Raw genomic sequence first — 12,240 nt, forward strand, 5'->3', positions numbered from 1 at the left:
AGTGAGATGTTACTTGGTTTTATGGAGTCAAGGAGGCGGAGAGTTTAACATTGAAGTCAGGCTCTCCCTGCCTTAGAATGCCCCCTTTACTGTAATTTATTGTCCTGCATTCAAGGACATGATTGACAAGACCTCCTGAAGTCTGGCGCATTATGTCAATCACATAGGTGGATGTGTTCAGAGGCATAGAGAGCTTGACTTCAGTGTTAAAGTCTCCTCCTCCCTGATTTGTTGATGCCACCAAGCTGGGCCATCAAACGAATATGATCTAGAAACTGTTCAGCTGCTTGACTACATAATGGTAGTTGTTTATTAGGCCAATTTCTAATGACAGGTTCCCTTTATAGTACATGTATCACCAGGCTGAAGAATTGTAAACCAAGCACACTTACATGCTGGTGTGTGCACCCTCTGTCAGGTTTTGCTCTTCTTTTAGCTTCTAAGGACCTTGGTTTTACGAAGCAAATGAATCTGAAGGGCTTTGGGCTCTATAGATGTCAATGGAGCCTGGAGCCCCTCAGGCTAATTTACATAATTTTTCAAACCTTTAATTCTTAAAAACAAGGGCATAAAAAGATACAAGCACAATAGATCCTGCCAGAGGGTGCACACACCAGCATGTCAGTGTGCTTGGTTTACAACCCTTCATCCTGGTGGTAGCTGGCCTCTAATACATATATATTCAGGAAAAATAACAAAGGAAAATCTGTTATCTATTAAATCTGTATTGTATATTTACTAAAAAAAGGAATTTCAGTGCTTGGCATTTTCTTTTTGTCCTTGTGTATAATTTTTTGTTTTTTTTTCATTCTAGAAATTTTGTATTTTTGTAGGGACAACTACGAAGAGGGTTATTGGCAGGGGTCCTATTCATCCTATGGATAGATCATCAATATACCAAGGCTGAAAAAACCCTTAAATTCAAATATTTTTAAAGTTTATTAGAGAGAATCCTTTTTTTGTGTGTGTAATACTGAGAGTATTATGGATTCCTCGGTTATAGGGACAAACATATTGTCATCTGCCATATGTCCATACAATCTGAAAGATTTGAAACAATGATGCGGCCATTATCCTATACCCATCCTTCATTGTGCACTACATATATACAGATCTAGAGTGGAGATCGAGATAAAAATAGAGTCCTCAACCCTATTTCCAGACGAAAACATAACCTCTATGAGCATACTCTTCATAATCTATTCACCAATAAGAAGACACTTCACTTTCCCTTATTACAAGACAAGTGAATGGCCTTGACAATCTCTTCTGTTTGTTGCTCATAGTGGTTTGTTGTTACTATAATAATCAGTCCTTGCCAAACCATAACAAGTTATCCACACAACCATGGGAGTAACATCGGCGTTGCTCACTGAGGGATACCTTAGCTACATCCACGCTCTCTGCTACCATGTACGTAAAGTTGATGTTCACCAGGTCGGTGCCCGAGCAGACACATACTATCCGGCCCTCTAGTTCATTTTCAGATTTCCCGGCAGTTTCCAGAGCAGAAAGTATTTTTGGATCCTAGAGTGGAAGAGAAAGTATAATTTATTGATATATTCCTGATTCTATAGACAGCAAATGGGAATAGTTGGTACGTTTGTCATCAATTTTTTTTTTTTTCATTGTTCCCAGGTGATATTAAAATAAAAAATAACCAATGTTTACCTCTGTCCTTGAAGGGATAGTAGCACCTATTAAAGTTATTCCCAATCCAAAGGATTGGTGAGGTACCGTCTGCTAGTGCCCCCCCCCCCCCCCGATCATGAAAATAGGAGCAGAGAACATGGGGTCTCGATCTCACTAATTGATGGAGTAGAAGATGGAGAATGCGTTCTGCTGCTCCATTCTATAGTATATGACACAACACTTGGCTATCTCCGGCACTCCTGTAGACATTGAATGGGAGTGTCGGAGATACGTGAGCTGGATGGATACTCAACCTCATGCTCCACCCATTAGTGAGAATGGGATCAGTGATCTCTATATTGTTGGTGGTTCCCATTCTTGTGTTGAGTGGAGATCCCAAAAATAAGACCCTCACTTATTGGCATTTTAGCCCCTATCGACATTAGATCCAAACTGGGCACAACCCTTTTAAAATATCCAGCACTTTCAAATCAAAGTGGATTTTACCAAATCTTATCTGCACAGTGTCAAAAAACAGTGTGAATTCTATACCTTTCAATCCTTTTCAATCCTAGAATTTGAGCACTCCTGCAATTTTCCCAAAATTTTCACCCTACAAGCTGCCCATACACAGGGACGTCCCAAATATCCACTGCCAGCAGATTCAGAAAGATAGAGGTATTTGGTAGTTCAGTTTCCTCACTCCTGAGTCTTAGAGGCAACACTAGCAGAGGTGACTATCAGCGATGTATCCCCTTCTCCCGATTCAGAATTCACTTACCGTACTGTTGCGAATCCATGTGCATGGAGAGTTGAGGGTTCTTCCTGGGCTGAATACACAGCTATGTAATCTAAAAGACTTACCTAAGATCATGTTTTATGACTTAGGCTTTATGCTTTTGTTATATGTGGTATATTAACACTAAAGAGCAGAATTCTTTGGAATTTTTGTAAAAATTGATTTTGCATACGATTTCTCAGCATTCCGTGCACCATAAAATTACCTAACTTATTATCTGGCCTGAACTTCAGACTGACAGGAGATCTAAAAGACGCTATTTTGAGTTTTCCCGCTTTTTATATACTTTTTAATTCTACAATACTATGGAAAGAGTGGTAAGAAACATTTTCTCTTTCGATTATTTCATTTTTTCTCTTTTTATCTCCCATTTTCCACATGAAATTATCTTTCTTTCAGAGCAGCGATTTAAGGTGGCATCTACACATCCAGTACAATGGTTCTTTATGACATTTAGTATGTGACATTTCATGCTCATTATTATAAGGTCGCTTACGCTCTGATGTCATTTGCAGTTCTTATGAGTTATCAGCTTTCAGCTGGGCTGGATCTCCTCTCCTTTAATGTCTTATTTAGCCATGAAAGAATCTAAAGGATTTTATCTCTCATTTTTTTCACACAATAAAGGAAAAATAGAAATGCTCAAAATTAGATAACAGTTAATTAAACCGGCGCAACAACGGAAAGAAATGAGGTTTTGTGTGAAATGCAAAAAGTATATCAGATGACATTACCTTTGGTATGATGCCATAACGTATACTGTTGATTAGAGAGCATTCCAAGACCTGGCCTTCCTAAAATAGAAAATTGGAAAAGTTTTTGGAAGAAAGTTTTTATGAAGTATGCGTACAGGGATTTTCACACACATCTCAACTGATGAGAAATGCTTGAGGTTTATACGTACAAGAAGATAATTGGATCCATAGTGAACGTGGTTGTTGAGTTTAAAAAGCCTATTAAAGGTATACAGTATCATGTAATCCAATGTAGGGATCGAGACAATAGGATTCGGTGGAAGAACTGAGAAAGTTGAGCTTTAAAGGGAACTAGAAGGCTTAACTTAACTTAAATACTGAATCACTAGCTTTTAGAGCAATGCACAAGGATTCCATCCCAGTCTTTAGCTTATGAATCCATCCATTAATTATTGTAAAATAACCTTTACTTTGTTATGAAAATGAGCTTTGGCACTCTGACTAAGGAAGTTGAGCCAGGCAAAGACTTCCCGGTTATCCCTCCCATCTTTCCTCCTGCACATTGCAAATCATTGTAAATCATTGCATTTGTAGTTATTGTGCAGCTACATAAGTAATAACAGCTATGTGCTGCACACCTCTCTCAAGAGCTACAAACAGTCAAGGTTTGATCCAGTTAAATCAAATTGTATAACATGGAAAATAAGTTCTGACCGGAGCACCCGATTCTCTTGCTTCCGTGTGTCCTTCTTCTTCCAATATGTCACTGACATATTGGAGGAAGAAGGACACACAGAAGCAAGAGAATCGGGAGCTCCGGTCAGAACTTATTTTCTAAGCTACATGAAGTACCTGCCCTCTCCCCCCCAGTACAGAGACCACATCCTGTAACTGCTGCCAGCTTCTCTCTCAAGCTTCTGTACAGTTCCACGAGAAGTATAAAGATGGAACTGAGGGGATGGGTGGCTATTAATCTCCTTCTTCTTTTAGCAGGTGTAATTATATGGGCTGTCGTCAGTCAAGGATTGGAAGACGTGACTGTGCAGAAGAGTCATGAATAAGCTGGACTCATCTTCAGGGAAGAAGTTGATCGGACTCACCTCAAGTCATTTGCACAAGGCTTATAAATATATTTCATTTTGGGGGGTTAATTTGACTGAAACGTTCCCTTTAAAGAGCTGGTCTCCAGCAGGAAAATGAAGGTAGTGAGGCCTTGGAGAGCTAGGGGCTACTTTGTTAAAGATGGGGAACTATGTAGCACAAGGGTCACTTTAAAGAAATTGATCATGGGGGCACTGAAAGGCTTGGGGGAGCAGTGTAAAGATTAATAATGAGGACATTGTATGACACATTAAAAAAAAGAGAGCAAGGGCCCCTGATCCTGCACACAATAGACTGTTTGGGAGCTCTTTGATAGCCATATTGGTTTTCATTAAAGGTAACCTGTCACCACATTTTTCACAAATAAAGCCAGTGACAGGTACCATAGAACCCTATTAACCCTTCTTTTAGCTAAAAAGTCCATGGAGGTATGCTGAGATTTCATGTGACCAAATACATACATGGGGTACATTTTGCAAATGTTAGTGGGTAAAGGACCTTTATTGACATTACCCTGGCCACATGACATGAAGTACTCAATTGTGAGGAGGAGTAATGGAACATGATTTTATGAATATGTAAGGGAAACTATTTTTTGCTAAAAGAAGAATGTCATTTAGTTAATAGGGCTCTGTGGGAATTGTCACTAGCTGTATTTTTTGAAAACTGTGGTGACCAGTTCCCTTTAAGTTTGTCAAAATATGCTGGGTAACAGGGGAATCCTGGGTTTTACTATAATATCCCTCGGTCTACCTACACTTCACAAAGAGAAAAAGGTTGTCTAAAAATATTTTTTGTAGAATGATATTTAAAAAATTACCCTCTATCACTACATACCTTTCCTTCACTTTTCCATGTGAGAAAGAAGCCAAACTCGTCCACTTTAAAGAGGCAATTTGGTTCAAACACAAATGATTCCTAAATAAAGAGAAAATCTTAATTAAAGATAATATCATACCATGTTTGTCTTCATATCTATCTTTCTATTTACATATCTATCTACGTATCTATCTACATATCTATCTATCTATCTATCTATCTATCTATCTTTCTACTATCTATCTATCTATCTACATATCTATCTATCTATCTATCTATCTATCTATGTATCTATCTATCTATCTATCTATCTATCTATCTATCTACTAGCTATCTTCTATCTATCTATTTATTGTTATAACGTATTGTACTGGATATACTGTATTGTTACTATGTCCTATCATTAGCTACATTCAGCACATTTTCCTGCATTACTTCTAAAGTGACATACACATGATATTTTCCAGGACAAATACATAAATGCACCAGATTTCACAGTATCCTTTGTGTAGTTCTGTCCTCATTACAGATATGTCTCAGTAACTACAATAAGCCATTCAGTCACTTACCTCTTCATATCTGTCAAACATAGCTCCATCTTGCATAAACGAGGGAACGGACTTCTGCCAATTGAATTCATAAGGTTTGGCCATGTTTACTCTAGGGAGGTCTGGAAGATATAACGCACAAAAAGACGTATGTGTACGGATTAGACTGATACAAATACATAATTTTTCCGGTCTTCAACCCATTTGCAAATATGATGTGGACTACAATGATAAACCCCAAAAATCTAGTATAAATATATTATTATAAATTAATAATGTTATTAGTAATCTGTATTAGGCAGGAGAGTCATTAATATATATTTTTTTGCTTTCCTAGAGGTATAAGAGCTAATAAAAGGGTTCCTCAGATCCAGTGTTTTAGGGAGCCGCAATAAACCTAAGAAAATATGCTTGTCGTTACAGTTAACATGGCCGGGATGTAGCATGCTAAGTAAGAAAGACTGTACCCTAAGATGATCAAAGGTAATAATAATAATAATTCCTTTATTTATAAGGTGCACACAGATTTCAGAGCGCTGTACAGATCTTGCCAAATCAGTCCCTGTCCCCAAAGGGGCTCACAATCTAATCAACCTGCCAGTATGTTTTGGAGTGTGGGAGGAAACTAGAGGACCCGGAGGAAACCCACGCAAATACAAAGAGAATATACAAACTCTTTGCAGATGTTGACCTGGATGGGACTTGAACCCAAGACCCCAGTGCTGCAAGGCTGTAGTGTTAACCACGGAGCCACCGTGTAGAAATATCACAAGTATTAAATTAGCCTCCTTTAAAACTGAACTGAATTGCTGTTGTCAGTCTTTTGCATCAGTTATTGTGAGCCAAACCAGTAGTGACAGAACACAGGGCACTGCCTATTTCTCTGATTCTGTAGATGTGATCTGATGTTTCTAGGTAGTCTACAAGCAAAGATAGGACAATCTGAAGTAACACTCCCCCTGCATCCCTAAAACTTGATTCATCTCCGGCAAATATGAATTTTCTGCTCATTTTTATGATTTTGGAAGAGTTTTTTTTTAAAGCTAAATCTTCCCTTAGATAATAAACCTACAGAGACTATCAACCCAGGGACTGTCTGTAAAAGGTTTCTTAATAGTTAAACATGGATGACCTATCATTGTGGATGATTTAAGGTGCCTGATGTTTCCTTAAAGCCTTACTACAATGTCTAGAGGCACAACTGCTACCATAATTCACGATTCACCGGGAAAAAAAAGGAGGAAAGGTTCCGAGTTCCATATATATTTTAATTGTCAGATCATCAGATGCACAAACCCACATTTATTTGGGTCTGGGTGGGCATGGTATAAAGGGGGTGGGGCATAAAGTAGGGGATGGTACTGAAGTTATCTAACTTTTCAAGTGAAATGCTACTACACAGTTATGCTTCCCCAAATGTGGATTTGTATAATGAAAGGATATATAATTTTATGATATAATTTAGTATCAATTCCTCATAGTTTTCTAGACCTGTGTCTGCTGTCATTCAACAGGAAGCTTCACTGTTTACTTCCAGTGGACGATAACCGGCCCATAGTCATGTGATATCACACAGGTGTATGGCTGTGTCTTATAACGAGCCGTGCACCTGTGTGACATCACATGACCAGAGACTGGTCTCTATCCACAGGAAGTAAACAAGGAAGCTTCCTATAGGATGGGATCTAGGAGATCTAGGAAACTGTGAGGAATTGATAACTTTTCATTACACAAATAATACATACAATGATGAAAGTGGTCAACCTCTTTAAGGTTGTTGCTAGGAATCGGACATTATTGATATGATAAGGACAATCTATTGTAAAAGAAGTACAAGTAAGTCCTAGAAAAACCCTACGGCCGTTTTACATTATTCCATGATCAGTCTAGCTGTGACGAGTGCCGTGCCATGGACCGATCACTCTGATGGGTACTAAAATCTGTGCATTATATTGATATATGATACACAAAGTTCTTATTTCCCCAATATGTAGCAGTGCTGACAGTCGGCTCAGCTACATGTGAAATGAATCACCAAAACTGTGTTTTTCCAACCTAATTTCTTGCCAATTGGAAATTGAAAAAAAAATATCACACAATGAAAAGTAACAAAAATATTGAGAAAAAAGCTATCATGATTACTTGCACCACATGTTTCTGGCCAGTTACATGGTTAATATGCCGTGATTTAATATTTATGTTTGGACGCATCCTGGCAACCAGCATCGGTTTCTTGAAAGCTGCCTCTCTCATAAATCAAAGTAAAGCCTGGGACCATAAATCCAGTCTTAATTAGTTTACATCTGTGGGCGGATGGAAAGATGCATTAGAGAACATTTCCCTTTAAACAGCTTCCCTGCATGACCTCCCGGCTTAGCTGAAAGTGGGAGCGCAATTTTCACTTTGAGTCTAATTTGCAAAAGAGTTAATGATTTTAAGAAATCGTTTATTTTTTTATTTTTCCTTTTTTATCGGTTTATTTTGTGGATGCAAAATTCTGAATGTCAAAGGAAGAAAAGTTACAAATATAACAACTAAATTCTACACACAGTAGCTGGGCACAAAAAGGAAGCTGAAAGGTATACGAAATAGTATGTCAGTTCCACAAAGACTAATGACTAAAAAATGTAGGTATGATCGTTAATATTTATTAACATATTTAGCCTGATCTGCGCTGAATAATTTGCAATTTGTATCTAGAAGAGTACTGTGTGGCCTCTGTGGTGTGAGAAGTTCAAATAATATATTGAAGTTGAAAAGAGTTCCAGGAGGGAATCGGTCATACACGTTAGTGGATTCTAATATGGGCGGTGTGAGAGGCAGCCTGGGCCCAAGGTTTTAGGGGGTCAATGACCTCCCAATTCTTATTTTTATTTCTAATAACTTTGTTTTTGAGAAAAACGTCTTTAGGCTATATTCACACTGCCGTTGCCCGCCCGTACCGTACCGTAGCGGGCAACGGCAGTGTACGGGGAGAGGAGGAGGAGGTGAGCGCAGCTCACCCCCGCCCCTCTCCATAGCAACCTATGGCGCACGGCCCCGTATTACGGGAAAAGATAGGACAGGTCCTATCTTTTTCCCGGGTACGGAACGGTACGGTGCCGCACGTGTGCTGCACCGTACCGCTCCCGTAGGGTGCCGTGCGCCCATAGGAGTGTATGGGGGACGTATATCGGCCGTATATACGTCGGCCGTATATACGTCCCCCATACGTTCGTGTGAATGTAGCCTTACAAATGATGCAAATGAGCCTCAGGGGTTCCTGACTACATCACAGAAGACTCTTCTGGCTCCGAATTGTTCACGCCGTGACAGCGGCTATGGAGGGAAGAGGCCGGCAAAGACGCTGAATGGAAGCATGGATAATTAGCTGAAAATTTTGATTTTCTCAAAAGTTAAACTATCAGAAGCATAAAAGAAGAACGGATCCTGATCAGGCAATGATGTAAGTGTGCTTGGGTTAAAAGCACTGCATCCCTGTGGTAGATTTCCTTTCATCTTAACTACCTCCAATAATCATCATGGTGCCACAAAGTTGGGTGGCTTGGTTTTTTCTAAGTAGTCAGCCAACTAGGTGTTACCAGTTAGGGATGTGTCCCTGTACAGTCCTATATTGACCAATCATTGCAGAGATTTACCCCAATTGGTAACATAGACAAAAATAATAACAGAGAAAGGGCACAACACAGTTATACAAAAAGATGATCCAGAATTGTATTAACTAAAACTTTACATGGTAGGAAAAGTGATGTCTATTTAAAAAATTATATACGCTCTATTTGCTTAAAACTAGTAAATGCCTTAAAGGAATCACAGAGGAAGGAGGTTATAGATAAGATATAATTTGGAATGCAGAACAAAATGATCATTTCCTATGACAGCTCACAAGATATTAGCCGTATACCATGAAGATAGTAACCCAGTGACCTCCTCTGCACAGCTCTCCTCAATATTATTTACAGGACTAATAAAGTTTCTGTGCCATTGGTCTAATTAAATGATCTTATCTAGTCCGAAACATGGGACCTTAGAGGAGATGCCAAATTTCAATTCATTACCAGAGCACAGATTAAATTATTCATTTGTGTGTCCTGAAACGACAAGAAAGTTTACAAACGACAATATGACACGTAAAAGTGTAAATGACTTAAAATTTACAAGAACAAAGACCAATGTTTATTTGATGGATCCATTCAGTAAGGGACCAATGTCCAAGGAGGGATCCGGTACAGACCAGTGTTTACATTATTGGTCCAGGGGGACCAGAATTTACACGATTTACATGCCCCTACTTCCAGCAGGCCTTCATGTAGTAAAGGAGGTCCCAGGTGGTAAAGGCGGTGGGTGCTTCCATGGTCTGTACTCCATGCTTAAGATTGTACAAAAGTGCAGTGAAGAGGGTTATCATGAGCTACTCAGTGTGTATGAGGAGGGATTCCGGTTGATTCAAGGCACCTGCCTCCCCGAACCCCCCCACCCCCCACCCGCCTTTACCCCCTGGAATCTCGAATACATGCCCACTGAAACTGGCAAGGTAAAAAGGTTTGGGACTCTAAACCCCAGGTGCATGGAGGTATGATGGTGGTTCGAGGGCCCAAAACCTGTTCCTTTAAGAAAGTAACCTGAATAAGGTGTCATGCACACATCCGCATTAGCAGAGGTGTGCAGTGAGCCGCATTGCGGAAGGAGGGGTGAGCAGCGCTCTCCATAGGGAAGCTGAGCAGCCGTGCCATAATCCATGCAGAAATTGGTCCTGCGTTCTCACCGCACTGTGCCCGCCTGCAATGCATGTCTATGGCTGCCATGAGCTAGCTGCAGGTTTTTCATCTACCTCGTGACTGCCATCATGTGGATGTGTGCATGAGGCCTAACTGTTCTCATACACAGAAATGTATACTTTTCGGAAAAAGAACTGAGAATACAAAAACAAGTCTATTAAAGAAAGTTCAAATCTAAATTGAGCCCAAAGGGAACGATGTGGGAGAAAAGCAAGACGGCTGAACTGAGCAGTGTATACAACTGTATGATACGCACGACTTGCTGCAATGTTATTCTCCAAGAGAAAGGAACTAAATTCATGGAAACCTCTGTCTTCAGATCACAAGGAATCAGAGCGTTGTGAATTTTTTCAAGTTGTCCCTGGCCTGATACAAACCCAAGAAACGAGAAATACAAGCCAATAATTGACTTGGTGGCATCAACATTTTTACAGTTGTAGACAGATACAAATCCCAAATGAGTTGGTTTATTCGGCACCAGGTACAATGGGAAAGTGAACATGGGGTGACATCTTAGACATAGATTACCGCCTCCTTTAATGATCACTGTTACTCTACTAGGTGAGTTTTCCTTTTATTGGCACAATTCTATGGACGCTATTTGAAAGAATGAATATTCCGGAGAAAGCAGCAAGATGTAAAATCGGATGCTACATAAACAGTAATGCATGGAGTATAGAACATTAGCAAGGTAAAATGAAGATTGAGACACTTGAGTTGAGTACCAATTATGGTTCTCTAGTATCCTGGAGTGCCTTTAAGCTTGGTCAGAAATTCTTCAAAAGACCTTACAAGAGTTTCCTAGAAGCTATAATTTCTTCATTCAAGATGTCTTCGATTGAATATAGCATAAGTAAGTGTTTTATCAATGCCTTCTTTATAAGGGGTTCCACATGACCATAAGGTCAGGAATTAGCACTTTATGGTATCGTTGGTCAATGTAGAACCTATCTTGTACCCAACCACCTGTATACTGTAGCTATACTATATCTTCAAAAATATTTTATAATAAAACGATAACACATGGAGACAAAAATACTAAGAAGACCAACATAAAGGATGAGCTCACCGATGACCCAGGTAAAGGAAAATCGTAATTGTCGAACATTGGAACCCAGAACCCTGTCAGTGTTTTGTTACAAAACAAAAGGAGACGTCGGAAAGAGACAAATAAACATCATGGTGCAATATTACACGCCTGCTATAAATATGTCCCGTCCGGCGGGATGACTCACTGTTTGATGGTACAGGTTTATTCGAGACACTTGATAGTGGATGGTAGATTCTCATTAATCATATGAGTCACTGTGACACAGACCTTTAGCTGGCCGCGTCTATTCACTTGAAAATTGAACGTGGCTCAACATAAACAACATTGTGAATTAACAATATAAAAATCAATGTGTACAGTATATATGTATCCGGCTGGTTATAAATTTCATATTGACTCCTGGGAGACTGGAAATGAATTTCTCAGCTATTACAACTGTATTATGGAAGCTAGATGCACTATATCTTTGTGTGTGGTTGTGTATATATTATTGTGCATACATATTATAAATGTGTATATATTTTATACTTGCACTTTACATTGTGCATGTGATATCAGAGCCCATCTCAGCCCTCCATAGTTTGCTGAATAAATATTAATGGAGAACACGTGCCTATTTACAATTGTTACAATAGAGATATTTACACACTTTATATATACACACCTTGTGTAAAATTAATGGTAAAAAGTTATCTTCATACTCACATCGGGCCACATTTATCATACACTGGCGCTTCTCATAAATCAGGAATGGCTGTGATGTGATAGCGTGGTAGTTCTACGCTAGGTGCAGCCTGATGTGGAATTGCGCACAATT

The 12,240-nt window shown here is 39.3% G+C and overlaps 1 protein-coding gene across 5 annotated transcripts in view; it reads right to left on the reverse strand.

The window, feature by feature from the left end:
• Positions 1–12,240, reverse strand: part of PLCB4 (phospholipase C beta 4) — a 233,484-nt gene that overhangs the window by 117,055 nt on the left and 104,189 nt on the right. For all 5 annotated transcript variants that reach the window (XM_072140486.1, XM_072140488.1, XM_072140487.1 and 2 more), the window contains 4 exons: positions 5,616–5,716; positions 5,065–5,145; positions 3,166–3,225; positions 1,384–1,527 (listed from right to left, as the gene is read on the reverse strand). In XM_072140486.1, the coding sequence (XP_071996587.1) occupies positions 1,384–1,527; positions 3,166–3,225; positions 5,065–5,145; positions 5,616–5,699 (369 nt within the window). In that variant the 5' untranslated portion in view covers positions 5,700–5,716. The remainder of the gene's footprint in view (positions 1–1,383; positions 1,528–3,165; positions 3,226–5,064; positions 5,146–5,615; positions 5,717–12,240) is intronic.

This window comes from Engystomops pustulosus, chromosome 3 (assembly GCF_040894005.1).
Source record: "Engystomops pustulosus chromosome 3, aEngPut4.maternal, whole genome shotgun sequence".
Taxonomy (NCBI): Eukaryota; Metazoa; Chordata; class Amphibia; order Anura; family Leptodactylidae; genus Engystomops; species Engystomops pustulosus.